Raw genomic sequence first — 14,937 nt, forward strand, 5'->3', positions numbered from 1 at the left:
GACACATATAAAAAGCATCATTACATTTAGATTTGAATACAACACAAAACAGACACATATAAAAAGCATCATTACATTTAGATTTGAATACAACACAAAACAGACACATATAAAAAGCATCATTACATTTAGATTTGAATACAACACAGAACAGACACATATAAAAAGCATCATTGCATTTAGATTTGCTCCCCCAGTCATACATGTATATTAATACAGTTAAGAATAAAATGTGTTAGAAAACAATGGATCACCATCTCAAATTCACAACCAAAGAACATTCTGCATTGAAATGGAGTTAAAAAATGTTTTACTGACTATACCTTACTACTTATCGTTTGCATGATTTATTTTAATTACAAATCTATATACTGCACTATTTCAGTTTTGTTACAGGATACATTAGTTTATCTCTAATGTAATCACAGTTCTACATATACACTGCCCCTGTTCTGAGGCTATGTCCCAAATTCTGGGCTTCTCTGCTGTTCCGAATTCAGCTGAGTTTATGGGATGTTCTGCTCTACACATGACAGCCCAGTTTCTAAGTCATGCTCAGTTTACCATAAAAATGTTCAACAGAACTGGATCGTGAATTCATTTAAGAGTAACCTTTAGTACATGAATCAAAGTTGACAACTTTTTTTTGACTCTCCCCAAATTTGAATTAGAAACAGAAATAACATTTAAATGTAAAAAAAGCTTATTTCTTTATTACAATGAAAAAAAACTGCATTGCACTGAAATAGATACAGTACTGAAAATGCAGGTGTTTTCCTTTATTAAAGGTTAATATCAAAATACATTTTGAGAAGGAACATGGTATTTCAAAAAAAGGGACATCTCATTAGCTTATGTAATGTCCATCAATATATAGTCATGTGTAGCGGTTTATCAGACCTCAATATGAATAGAATGGTGGAATTCAACATATTTTATAAACCTATTACATGCAAAAAAATACAAACATGCAAAAAAGTCCTATATCTGCTCTTTAGCTTATGGGTTTTAAGAGACCAGCGCCCTTCAACAACTTAACATGGATATTATTGGATTGCATTGGTCAATTACTCCTCATCTATTCCTGATAGTTATACTGTAGGCTAGCGTTGCTTGCAGCATTTCTGTGCAACTGCAAGATGTTTTTGCAGAATTCTACATGTAAGATTTCTGTTGGACTTTAGTCCCAATTACTGTATTCACAGTTTAGAGTTGGGCTCCAAACTTCACTGCCGTGTAAAAGGATTGGTTGTATAACTCTCTCACAATGTTAAAATGACTCTAAGGTTTCCCCACTCGTGTCAACGTCATATTCCTCCGACAGACAAGAACCAATCAAAACGCGAGACTGTTAAGCAGTTCCACCCCCAAAACCGGGGCTGCGTCATACCTCCGCGTCTTTTCAAAGAGAAGAACAACAACAAACGCCAGAAATTTAAAAGAAAAAAAGATTGAGCTCCGCAGAGTTCTTTTTAAATTATTTAACATTTTGTTGCGCGCCACTTGACAAGGCGTGGACGATAAATAATAAAAAGTGAGTTCCATGTTGTTGTTTTTAATTGGTGTTTGGTTGTTCTCGACGCAGTGGTGTTTTGCTGTTAGCCGCGGGTTTTTCAGCCGGTCAGTGTTTCTGTGCAGCGCAGGTATGTGATGTTCTCGTCATGGGTAGCTAGTAATGTCAGCGCGGTGTTGATGTGGTTTAACCTGCTGAACTCGGATGCGCGCAACCTCTCGATGCTCTCCTAGTGTCTGGGATAAATCCCGACTGAACTGAACAGATACTGTACGAAACTACACGTGATTGTAGATTCATATTGAATATAAACTACATGGAAACGCATTGCGCGCTGAGAGATAAGCACGTCTGTCTGTGTTAATGACTTTATAAAACATAATGTTCTTGATTACCCTATATATATATATATATATATATATATATATATATATATATATATATATATATTTTTTTTTTTTAATTTGATTTATTTATTAACTGCAGATGTCTTAAACTAAATGATACAGACGCGGTTGTTTAATTGAATATAAACTACATGAAAACGCATTGCGTGCTGAGAGATAAGCACGTCTGTCTGTGTTAATGACTTTATAAAACAATGTTCTTGATTACTCTATTTTATTATTTATTTATTTATTTTAACTGCAGATGTCTTAAACTAAATGATACAGACGCGGTTGTTTTAAACTAAATGATATAGACGCGGTTGTTTTAAACTAAATGATATAGACGCGGTTGTTTTAAACTAAATGATATAGACGCGGTTGTTTTAAACTAAATGATACAGACGCGGTTGTTTTAAACTAAATGATACAGACGCGGTTGTTTTATGTTATTTTGACAAAAGGTATTTAGAGTGTCGCGCTACAGGAAGTGGCTGAAAACCGGTGTAGGTGCAGAACGTGGTACATCATCAGAATGTGGTACTGGTACCAAAATGTGTACCGTCAAAAAATGGTATGCTGTCAGTGTTGTGATTGACTGCTGCACAAATCACTAGGAATAAGACAAACTGTAGATCACCCACAGAATGGTATATGTTTACAATGTTAGATAACACAATGTGTTGCTCATTAGTTAGTTACATATTTGCTGAATTGGTAGAAAAAAATGATATTAAAATGAACTTTAAAGGTCAAACAGTACTTTGTATTTGTTCAGATGGACGGTACCTTGTTTTCTGAGCTATAATTATTTGCACAGCCCGGGCACGCGCAGTACATGGTGTACCACGTTTTAACATGTACCGCAAAATAACACAGCCTGGGACAATTTTAAAAGATTGAGAAATGTTGGGGCACTGGGATGCCTGGTCACCATGTTATATATATAATTATGCTACACTTGACCATATACTGTTATACAGGCTTTTCAGCACGATAGGCTTTTTACAGTATATAGCAAATATTAATGGGCTTTTCCACATGGATAGACATTCTGTAATAACACAGGGATGTGGCAAAAACAATGCTGAAGCAACCTTATATAACATTTGTTATTTTGCACAGTTTAAGCTGTGTCTGAATGAACCACTCGCAGCGAGTCCAGCCTTTGATATGGAGACACCACGCACTCACTTAACTTGAGCTTACATTAAACTATAATGTGGGCACATTTTAAGGTCTTTATTATAAAAAGGTCTTCACAGAATTAAAAAGTAACTTTAATACAGTCGGTAAAATTCTTTAGTAACAAAACTAATCTGTACACAAAATATTAAGGCATTGTCGGGTGTTCAATATGCTTTTAGTACTCGCATACACACACATGCGTACACGCACACACACACACGTGTGGAAGGCCATCCGGGTCAGAAACACACTATTTAGTGCATCTTCAAATATTTAGTACATGCAGAGGCACTGGCCCCTCCAATAATCATCTCCAAAATATAGATTTCTGCCCTTTCTGTCACTGACACTCACACACTAAACGTATTTCATCATAAAGTGTAGTTATGGACGTGTGTGTACTTGAGACCTGTGCTTGACATCTTTTTGATGATGTCTGAACGGAAAGGAAAAATTGTAATGCTGAACCTGGTCCGACATAGGGCCGCAAAGGGTTCAACGTTTTCAACAGATAAAATCGTATGATATTAAAAATGTATTACAAGAAATTCTGTGTTCCTTCAATAGTAAAGCCACTCCTGCTATAATGCCAGATTGCATTTGTCCCTTGAATGCCCTTCATAACACATTTAAATTGATACATAATTATTTGTTCAGCAGCTACTAAACAGAATCCGGTCTGCTGCCATGGACAGTGTGAATATGGACTCTGTCCAGATTAAAGAGGAGTTCCCTGAACTTGAACTTGTCCCCATTAGAGTGGAGTTCTCTGGGCTGGCTTCCCTCCCCATTAAACAGGAGCTCTGTGAGATACAATGTGACAGCAGCCAGCCAGAGGTCTCTGACATTAAAGCTGAGCACAATGAATTGGAGATCCCCCAGACAGAAGAACCCCTTCCTGTTAAACAAGAAGAGGTGCTGGAAACTGTCCGTATTAAACAGGAGCCCCCTGAAGTAGAGTTTGAGCACATGGAACCAGGGAAGGAAGAATCCAAGGACTTCAAACCAAACATCCCTGAGCTGGAGCCTGTACGCCTGCGGGAGTGTAGCGTGGTGCTGGAGAGAATCTGCGTGAGAGAGCAAGGCGCTGGAGAGGAAGGTTCTCCCAACAGCACGCAAGGAGGTGGAAAGGAAGACGGGCGCTCCCATTCAGAATGCAGTCTAGCAGGTGAGTGACTCCCAGTAGCTGTGACATTGCCATTCTAGATTGCGTGAAATCCACAGTGTGGTTGAGAGGGAGGGAGCATATTGGTTAGATTACTTTAAAACCTGTCCAATCCGGCATCGCTTGGGACTGGAAAGTGGTGCCGGATTAGAGAGTTACTGTAAAACATTGAATACTGACCTAAAGGTAAAATGACAAAACTATCTGAACACTAAACAACTGTGTTACTGTACATACACAGTGTAATAAACACAGTAATGCTTCAGCAAACTCTTCACCTGTTATTATCACAAGCCTGTTTAACCCATTCCCATAGAAAGACCTTCACGTGCTCGTACTGTACCTGCATGAGGATTCAGGTGCATCTTGCTGCATTCAGGGTCTCTCACTGTTGGCTCTTTTGAGTTAGTGGCATACATGATGTTACAATTTACTAATAATTTGAAGGTATCTGGTTTTAAAACTTCATAATTATTTCTACATAGTATTAGAAATGTAAGGGTTGCCTCCCGTGTGTACGATTTATTGATTTTAAGGCATCAAAATATGGAAATTGCACGTTTCTTTTCAAGAGTATGTCAACATCATTTTAAAAGGTTTACAAAACTTGAAAATGTCGCTGAATTTGTCGCTCAAAATTGTTTTAAAAAAAATCTAGTTTTGTCTGCTTCCGTTTTGCAGCCAAAACTTTTACAGAACATTGCTACGTTTTTAAAGATGGTTTCAGTAGTGTCTTGAGTTTCAATGTTTGAATGCCGTTTGACCTTTGTCGTACCGTAAAATCTTTCAAGGTTAGTTCAAAGATATTCTATTTAAAAGAATAGAAATAAATAGAATATCTATGGTTAGCTGTACATGAGGCAATGCAGTGAAAACAAGCATCCATATTTAAACGAGGTATTCTCAACGCAGTAATAAGCTTTTTTTTTTTTTTTTTTTTTTTTTGGTATTTCCTTGACAGGCAGCCTTCTGCACGGCAGCTTAGAAGTAACAAGTTATTACAAGAAGCTGAGAAACCAGCAATACAGCTGTTGTGTTTCTGTTTGTTTCTGTTTGCACTTTTTGTAACATGAAACACTTTGTGCAGTTGTTGTGCACAGTGTGTGTTTCTGTAGGTTGTGTACGCATGTTTGCTTTGTATTTGTACTGTATAGACTACGTGCAACTACTGTTAAAATATAAACTACTAAAAGTACTCGCCTTCACAGCACCATACATTTTCAGTCTTGGCTACTTTGCTCTGCTCCCACCCCTGTTTAGACCTTTTATTTAGCATCATGTAATCAAAGAAATTACAGCATCATTATATTGCAAAAGTCTGCCAGTATTTCATGTTATGTCACATTATATAGTGTTGTGTTTTTTTTATTTTTTATTTATTATTATTATTTTTTTTTTATTTTTTTTATTATTATTATTATTTTTTTTTTAATGGTCTCAATCCTAAAATGTCTAGGTGATGCTAAGCTTTTGTCTGTAGTGTAGGTTCCTGATGCATTTACAGTCTGTGTAACTGTATAAAATAAACTGCTTGTGTTTCTGTCTGTATACTGGAGTCCTGTAACCCACTGTGTTGGGATTCAATTATAGGAATGATAAATTGAGAGAATTGAATTAACAAAACACATAAACCCTGCATGTGTAATGTAATGCTATGGCATGGGGCTGCACATTTCTAATGCACCGTGATGTATATCTGTACAACAATAAACAAGATGATTCCAAACAGGGAGAAGGAGGGAGCCGTTCCAGTCTCCAAGCACATCATTGACAGCTGATGCGGATTACACTGCAGTTCAGTGTATGCATCTGTACAGACCCCAAGATTAGAAAAAACTCATTATTATTATTATTATTATTATTATTATTATTATTATTATTATTATTATTATTATTATTATTTATTTCTTAGCAGACGCCCTTATCCAGGGCGACTTACAGTCGTCAACAATTACATTTCAAGAATCACAGTGCAAGTAATAATACAATTAAGAGCAAGACAAATACAATGATGAATACAATGACTTTGGTTCAAGCAAGTACAAGTGTGACAAAATACAATTCAATAATACAGCAGATAACAGTGTCAGTGATAGTTACATCAGGATATAATTAAATACAAAATACTACAGATTAAACACTTAGCAGATTGCAGTAAAATAGGGGGCAGATAAGAGCAAGTAATGCGCATTTAAGGAAGAATGATATGTGTCCCAGGGGAAAAACAGGAGTTCTACAGGTGCTGTCTGAAGAGGTGAGTCTTGAGGAGGCGCCGGAATGTGGTCAGGGACTGGGCAGTCCTGGCATCTGTAGGAAAGAGATTCCACCACTGCGGGGCGAGGGTGGAGAAGGAGCGGGCTCTGGAGGCAGGGGAGCGTAGAGGAGGTAGAGCCAGTCTTCTAGTGCAGGCGGAGCGGAGAGGTCGAGTGGGGGTGTAGGGAGAGATGAGGGTCTGGAGGTAGCTGGGTGCAGTCTGGTCAAGGCATCTGTAGGCTAGTACAAGAGTCTTGAACTGGATGCGAGCGGTGATCGGGAGCCAGTGGAGTGAGCGGAGGAGTGGAGTAGCATGGGAGAAGCGAGGCAGAGAGAACACCAGGCGGGCAGCGGAGTTCTGGATGAGCTGGAGCGGACGGGTGGCGGACGCAGGGAGGCCAGCCAGGAGGGAGTTGCAGTAGTCTAGGCAGGAGAGTACCAAGGCCTGGACCAGGAGCTAGGTGGCATAGTTGGTGAGGAAGGGTCGGATTCTTCGGATGTTGCTCAGGAAGAATCGGCAAGTGCGTGCCAGAGTGGAGATGTGCTGGGTCCTTAGCGGAGGAAGAGGGAGAGAGTGTGGTAGATTCCAGAGGAACAGAGATAGAGAGATCAAAGGAGGGGGAGGAGTAGGGAAAGAAAAGGAGGTCATAAAATACCATGATGAGAGAGATATAATTGTAATCTAATGCTGATATAATTGTAATCTGGGTTTGTCAGGGGCAATAGATCTGAAACATTACAGGAGAACTTCAAACTCAGATTTTGATCCCAGGGATCGGTTTCACATCATTCTTTACAGACTTTGCTTTCACACATAAAGGCTTTAAGTTTAACTTTGCATTTTTAAACTGGTGTAACCCAGAGCAAACCCCACAGATAAAATGCACATACTTTAATCCACTCCTCCACCTAGCCACATGTCCTATGCCTACAAGCAGTCCCTCTTACTTTCTTTCCTGTTCATATTTTCCAGGTTCCAGTCCAGCAGCTAAAGCGAGGGCGGGCGCTGGAGAATATCCTGACTGTGGGAAAGGGTTCACCCAGTTAGGAACCCTGAAAAGACACCATCGAATTCACACAGGAAAGAAACACTATTGCTGCTCTGACTGTGGGAAGAGTTTCAGAAAATCAGGAAAACTGTAAACACACCAGCGAATTCATACAGGAGAGAAACCATATTTCTGCTCTGACTGTGGGAAGAGTTTCAGAGAAAGAGGAACCCTGACAAAACATCAGCGAATTCACACAGGAGAGAAACCGTATTGCTGCTCTGACTGTGGGAAGAGTTTCATTCAGTCAGAACATCTGAAAAGACACCAGCGAATTCACACTGGAGAGAAACCATTTTGCTGCTCTGACTGTGGGATGAGTTTCAGTTACAGAGGAGCCCTGAAAGCACACCAGCAAATTCATCTAGGATATAGCCTGTATTGCTGCTCTGACTGTGGGAAGAGTTTCAGTCGCTTAGGAAACCTGAAAACACACCAGCAATTTCACACAGGAGAGAAACCGTATTGCTGCTCTCACTGTGGGAAGAGTTTCAGTCAGTCAGGAGCCTTGAATAAACACCTGCGAATTCACACTAGAGAGAAACCATATATCTGCTCTGACTGTGGGAAGAGTTTCAGCCACACAGAATCCCTGAAAACACACCAGCGAATTCATACAGGAGAGAAACCGTATTGCTGCTCTGACTGTGGGAAGAGTTTCAGTCAGTCAGGAGACATGAAAACACACCAGCGAATTCACACTGGAGAGAAACCATATATCTGCTCTGACTGTGGGAAGAGTTTCAGTCACACAGTATCCCTGAAAGCACACCAGCGAATTCATACAGGAGAGAAACCATATTGCTGCTCTGACTGTGGAAAGAGTTTCCGTTTTAAAACCAATCTTCATACACACCAACGAATTCACACAGGAGAGAAACCGTATCACTGCTCTGACTGTGGGAAGAGTTTCCGTACTAAAAATGACCTTCGAGTACACCAACGAACTCATACAGGAGAGAAACCGTATTGGTGCTCTGACTGTGGCAAGCACTTCCGTCAGGCAGGAGCTCTGAAATCACACCAGAGACGAAGCCCATGTTCATTCAGAACGAAACCTTAACCTTTCATTATGAGTCCCTGTGTAATTTACTGTTTTGTGTATCGCTCTAGAGCTTGAGATTTAAATGGTCAAAGTGCTGTTCAGCAACTAGCACTCTGATTGTGTTAGAAAGTGGGCGGAGACGCGGACACGTCACAAGAGGCTTCTCTGCTGTCAGTTTAACTCAGGCTGTCAATGCAGTCAGTGCCTGGGAGTGGGAATATGCAGAAAGGAAACTATTCTGCACCTCATCTGATGGACGAGTCAGGAGAAATTGATAACTCAGTGTGGGGAATGAGTTTCAAGGTTTAGCATTTAAACTGCATAGACTTGAAAATAAATACATTGATGGGAACGAGTATCCCGACCCCGGTATGTAGCATCCCAGAGACAAGACTGCACCGTCCTTACTGGACAACCGCCTGGAGGGTTTGTCTTGTACATTTTGTCACGTTTCTAGAACAAATGAATCAAATCAATGATTGAATATTTTGCAATGTGCATTGTCCATGCTTTTATTTTACCCTGCTTTTGTAAACTGCACCATGTAATACAAGTGTAGCAAGCATGTGTACGGGTCATAGGTACAGAAACTCAGACAGGTTTTATACCAACTCTTTCTTTCTCTTTTGCAGTGTTCGACCTTAAGAGTAGTTAAAGGGCTCCTCTGTGGTATGATTGTGTGGCACCTGCAGATGTACAAGGGAGTGGAGAAATGTGTAACATTGTAGAGCTTACCAGGAATAGGCCCCGGTAGCCATGGCGACTTGAGGTGAAATGGCCTGATCACCATAGTAACACCAATATGTATTGGGGGAGATCGCCTCTCCCGAATTCCTGAGCTTTGGAGGCCCTGAATAAACAAGATCGTGTTGCACCTGGACTCCAAGGTCAGAGGTTGAAGATGAATAATCCTTTGTGCTAGGGTTAGGTTTTCAGTAAGAAGAGAGAGTTACGGGTAACAGCCTTACAAGAGCTCTTCACAATATTCAACAGGGACACCCCATAGTTTGATCAACATTATAAGAAACTTAAATAAATCAAAAGGCCATAAAAAGAAACTCGACCAACTGGGTTGCAATCGAAGAAAGGAAAAGTCAACAAATGTTGAACCAATAATGAATGAACTGATTCAGCCTGCTGCCACTGGTCAAATTTACAGCAAGAGTTTTCCAATCCACTGAGCGAGTCTGGGTTGTGTGACCAGGAATACAAGCAAATCCTACAGGAAATCAGCCTCTGACGCTGGAACATTGAACCACAAACAACAACTTCATTCTAACCTGCATCGACTACAAGACAAAGATTGAGTATCCCAACTCAACTAAAGTGCAGAGATTGACAGAATCTATATGTGGGAATGTAATACATGTAGAATTGAGTATCCCAGCTCAGCTAAAGAGTGCAGAGATTGACAGAATCTATATGTGGGAATGTAATACATGTAGAATTGAGTATCCCAGCTCAGCTAAAGAGTGCAGAGATTGACAGAATCTATATGTGGGAATGTAATACATGTAGAATTGAGCATCCCAGCTCAGCTAAAGAGTGCAGAGATTGACAGAATCTATATGTGGGAATGCAATACATGTAGAATTGAGTATCCCAGCTCAGCTAAAGAGTGCAGAGATTGACAGAATCTATATGTGGGAATGTAATACATGTAGAATTGAGTAACCCAGCTCAGCTAAAGAGTGCAGAGATTGACAGAATCTATATGTGGGAATGTAATACATGTAGAATTGAGTATCGCAGCTCAGCTAAAGAGTGCAGAGATTGACAGAATCTATATGTGGGAATGTAATACATGTTGAATTGAGTATCCCAGCTCAGCTAAAGAGTGCAGAGATTGACAGAATCTATATGTGGGAATGTAATACAGGTAGAATTGCAGAACGAGAAAGAGTTATAAAGTATAATCTGTGTAATCTGCCAAGTGTTTATCCTGTAGTACTTTGTATTTAATCACATCCTGATGTAACTATCACTATTTAATCATATCCTGATGTATCTATCACTATTATCTGCTGTATTATTGAATTGTGGTTTGTCACACTTGAACAAAAATTATTGTATTTCTTGCTCTTATTGTATTACTTGTATTGTAACACTTGAATGTATTTGTATTTGCTTGCGATTGTAAGTCTGCTAAGAAATAAATAATAATAATAATAGTAATAATATAACAGGCTGTGGCTGTAAGTCGCTGGACAAGAGAAACGGGTCAGTGTAATATCTGATGGAACAATCTGACAATATGAGACGTGTAAATATTTGAAGCGATCTGGTTAATTGTGTAACAGGTGCAGGAATGAATACAGGATGGATAATAACACATGGAACGGTGTTCAGTTTAAGGGTCGTGGATTCTAACTGAAGGATGTATAATTAAACAACAGCTTGCTAAAGCATGAATTACGATTTTGTAATATCCTATTAGAATTTAATAGGGTATAGATGGGGGCGGGGTATAGATTTTGCAAGGGATTTATTTACCATTCGTACACATAAATACATACCGATGCAACTCATGCTTTCACACACAAACATTCTGCAACATCCACATTATGAGGAGTCAATGCCACGCTTACTACTAGATCTGCATTCGGTGTTGCTTATTGTAAATAATTTCTTATAATACAAGTTAAATTAACACAGATGCAAATTATTTTGGAGCCTTCCCAGGGAAGAAATGTGAATAAAATAAAACATCCTAGTTCAAACAGCTGAGTGTAAAGGATTGTGGGAAATGTATTCACTTGCATCCACATTAGCATCTCTGTTCTGTATTTTAGTGTTGTTTGGGGACTTCAGTTCCCATGATGCATTTCGAGTTGCCATGCTGCTCACACAAATACGTGCGCTCCTTGAAGACAAGTGGAGGTGCTGAAAGCGATGGATAATGCAGCACCGTACAAGAAAAAGAAAGATGCTGCTGCAGATTTCAACATTCCCACAAGCACTTTGAAAACCGTTCTGAAATAACGGGATACAATAATACAGGCCTGTGAACAGCAAACTGCATGCAAGTCGTCAGCGTTTCTGATTTGCTCAATACCTGATGCTGAGGACGCCTTGCTTCTGTGCTTTAAAAATGCCTGTGATCAGAATGTGCCTGAATCTGGGAGCACTATGAGACACAGCACTGAGGAATAGATTTCTATTTTATATTGTGACAGAGGGAGTGCATGAGCAGATTTGGTTTCAAGTTTCCCCTCTCTCCCTGTACTCCTTGCAGGGGGGTGAACAGAATGCTGTTCAGTCTGCACTGTGGAATGTGAACACAGGAAACTCATTTATGGCTGGTTTCTAAAGGGTGCAGTCTTTCTTGATTGGATATTGTGAACTGTTTTAAAACTGTCATTCTCTTATTGGATATCAGTAAGTGTTTGTGCCCCTATATACATACCATTGCTGAATGTGTATGAGTCAGAGAAACATTTACATACTGACTGTTTCTGCTTCTCTCCAGAACTCTTTATTAAACTACAGGCAGTGGACAAAAAAATGGAAACACCCGGGTAAATGAGGGACACCAAGTATATTGAAAGCAAGGGCTTCCACACAGGTGTGGCTCATGCGCTAATTAAGCAAATAACATTCCAGCATGCTTGTAACCAGGAGGTCCCCGGTTCAAATCCCACCTCAGCCACTGACTCATTGTGTGACCCTGAGCAAGTCACTTAACCTCCTTGTGCTCCATCTTTCGGGTGAGACGTAATTGTAAGTGACTCTGCAGCTGATGCATAGTTCGCACACCCTAGTCTCTGTAAGTCGCCTTGGATAAAGGCGTCTGCTAAATAAACACATAATAATAATAATAATAATAATAATAGAGTCATGTATAAAAATGCTGGACAGGCCTGGTTGCCTATAATTATGGCTAGCATGGCTGCTAGAGGAGACCTCAGTGACTTTGAAAGAGGGGTGATTGTTGGGGTGCGTTTGGCAGGAGCTTCAGTGACCAAGACAGCTCAACTTGTTAATGTTTCATGAGCAACGGTGTCTAAGGTGATGTCGGCATGGAACTCTGAGGGAAAGACATCATCAGCAAAGGGCAAGAGTGGGCGGAAGCGCATACTCCAGGATCATGATATCCGTGCATTAATTCAAAGTGCAAGGAAAAACAGACGAGCAACTGCAGATCAATTGACTGCATATTTCAACCTGGGAAGCGAGCAGCCAGTTTCAACAAAAACGGTCCGGCGAGAACTCCACAGAGCGGGATACCATAGTAGCCCAACACCCTATTAAGTGACTTTACATTGGGGTTTCAATTTTTTTGTCTATTACCTGTATATTACTGATTATCAACTCTCGGAGAATCTTATTTCAGTTTTGGCCCCTACACTTTCAATACCTCCCTGCATTGCTTGCTGTTCCCTGTTTAATAAAGTATTGGTATTAAACTCTTGTACTGGAGCAGTGTGGAGTAGTGGTTAGGGCTCTGGACTCTTGACCGGAGGGTTGTGGGTTCAATCCCCAGTGGGGGACACTGCTGTTGTACCCTTGAGCAAGGTACTTTACATAAATTGCTCTAGTAAAAACCCAACTGTATAAATGGGTAATTGTATGTAAAAATAACGTGATATGTGAAATAATGTATAATGTGATATCTTGTAATAATTGTAAGTCGCCTTGGATAAGGGCGTCTGCTAAGAAATAAATCATAATAATAATAATTGTACTGAGTGCATCATTCTGCGTTAACCCATTCCAGAGACTCACCCCCAAGTGTTTAGTTTAGGCTCAAACTTCTTCCATAAATTGTAATTGTGATATAAACAGAATACCACTAAGGGGAAACCTTTACTGTCTCAGTCTTTTTTCTGTGTTGACCAATCATGTATATAATACATGAAGGGTTGTGTCCACTGTCTCCCAATGCAGGAGTTAGGATATGTTGCAGTGGAGCTGCACTGACTCATGCTGGAGGCTCTTTGCAGTATTATTAACATATGGATGCAGTGTTCAGTGTAATAAGAGATTAGAGAAGACTGTTGCTAGACTGTTGTAGTGTTTTATTATGATGATGATGATGATGATGTCAGTGCTCTGTGCAGTAAAGGGTTACCTGGAGGTGTTTTGTGCAACTGGTCCCTGGTTTTCATGAATTGTGACTGATGACATTTAAGACTCTTGACCGGAGGGTCATGGGTTCAATCCCCAGTGGAAGACACTGCTGCTGTACCCTTGAGCAAGGTACTTTACCTAGATTGCTCCAGTAAAAACCCAACTGTATAAATGGGTAATTGTATGTAAAATAATGTGATATCTGTATAATGTGAAATAATGTATAATGTGAAATCTTGTAACAATTGTAAGTCGCCCTGGTTAAGGGCGTCTGCTAAGAAATAAATTAATAATAATAATTTAGAATGAATTAAAAACACACAAAACAAATGCACTGACTGGCTTCTTTAATATCACATTAAAAACCACTGGCTTCAGTACTCCCCCCTGGGTTAGCCCTGGGCAGGCTTGAGCACAGAGACTGAACTGCTCCCTCCTTCCATCCCTCACCCCCTAAGAGAAAGGGTGCTCCCTCCAGGGCAGGCTTGAGGCACAGAGACTGAAATGCTCCCTCCTTCCATCCCTCACCCCCTAAGAGAAAGGGTGCTCCCTCCAGTCCAGGGCAGGCTTGAGGCATAGAGACTGAACTGCTCCCTCCCTCCATCCCTCACCCCCTAAGAGAAAGGGTGCTCCCTCCAGTCCAGGGCAGGCTTGAGGCACAGAGACTGAAATGCTCCCTCCTTCCATCCCTCACCCCCTAAGAGAAAGGGTGCTCCCTCCAGTCCAGGGCAGGATTGAGGCACAGAGACTGAACTGCTCCCTCCTTCCATCCCTCACCTGTGCTGGGATAATTACATTGTTGCTACTGCTACGATTGTCTAGGGTTTGCATGCTAATGTTTAAATGTTAATATGCGTTGTAAGATTTAGGTATCATATAGTAATGTACATCACGCACTGGTAGTTGTTATTGTGCATGTTTCCTCTTTCTTTTAGCATGTGCAGGCAGCCCATATAAGGGATGGAAAGATACTGACTACTAGCTAGAAAGAGGAAGTTCTCTCTATTTAGTAACCGCAAGCTGCATCCGTGACACTTCTCAGAAATGTCACCGACCTGGTTAGAATAGGTACAGCTGACAGGATGCTTGTAAATTAGATAAGTTGTTATTATTGTATATGATTGGTCTCATCTTAATCTTCCAAGCTGTTGCTATCCAACGTATACTGAGCTAAGCTTCTGTGATTGGCTCGCAATAACTGTAGGTTACAAGGTATATATTATGCTTACTGACTCTGCGTACTCAGAACTCAGAGAAAGGGTGCTCCC

At 40.3% G+C, this 14,937-nt stretch overlaps 2 protein-coding genes across 2 annotated transcripts; both read left to right on the forward strand.

Annotated features, from left to right (window-relative positions):
• Positions 1-899: 899 nt before the first annotated feature.
• LOC131709131 (zinc finger and SCAN domain-containing protein 12-like) lies at positions 900-7,652 on the forward strand. The gene is made up of 3 exons (XM_059011086.1): positions 900-1,534; positions 3,748-4,255; positions 7,479-7,652. Exons 2-3 carry the CDS (start codon positions 3,775-3,777, stop codon positions 7,646-7,648), a joined length of 651 nt encoding a protein of 216 aa, XP_058867069.1. The 5' UTR covers positions 900-1,534; positions 3,748-3,774; the 3' UTR covers positions 7,649-7,652.
• Positions 7,649-13,733, forward strand: LOC131696759 (gastrula zinc finger protein XlCGF7.1-like; the record flags this gene model as incomplete). The annotated part of the gene is made up of 1 exon (XM_059010646.1): positions 7,649-13,733. A coding segment is annotated over one exon (969 nt), but the record flags the coding sequence as incomplete, so codon positions are not given.
• Positions 13,734-14,937: the final 1,204 nt, after the last annotated feature.

This window comes from Acipenser ruthenus, chromosome 41 (assembly GCF_902713425.1).
Source record: "Acipenser ruthenus chromosome 41, fAciRut3.2 maternal haplotype, whole genome shotgun sequence".
Classification (NCBI taxonomy): Eukaryota; Metazoa; Chordata; class Actinopteri; order Acipenseriformes; family Acipenseridae; genus Acipenser; species Acipenser ruthenus.

Coding starts and splice junctions, on each gene's coding strand:
- LOC131709131 (XM_059011086.1), top strand. CDS start 3,775: ATGGACAGTGTGAATATGGACTCTGTCCAGATTAAAGAGGAGTTCCCT. Junction 4,256..7,478: donor TTCAGAATGCAGTCTAGCAG/GTGAGTGACTCC, acceptor CATATTTTCCAG/GTTCCAGTCCAGCAGCTAAA.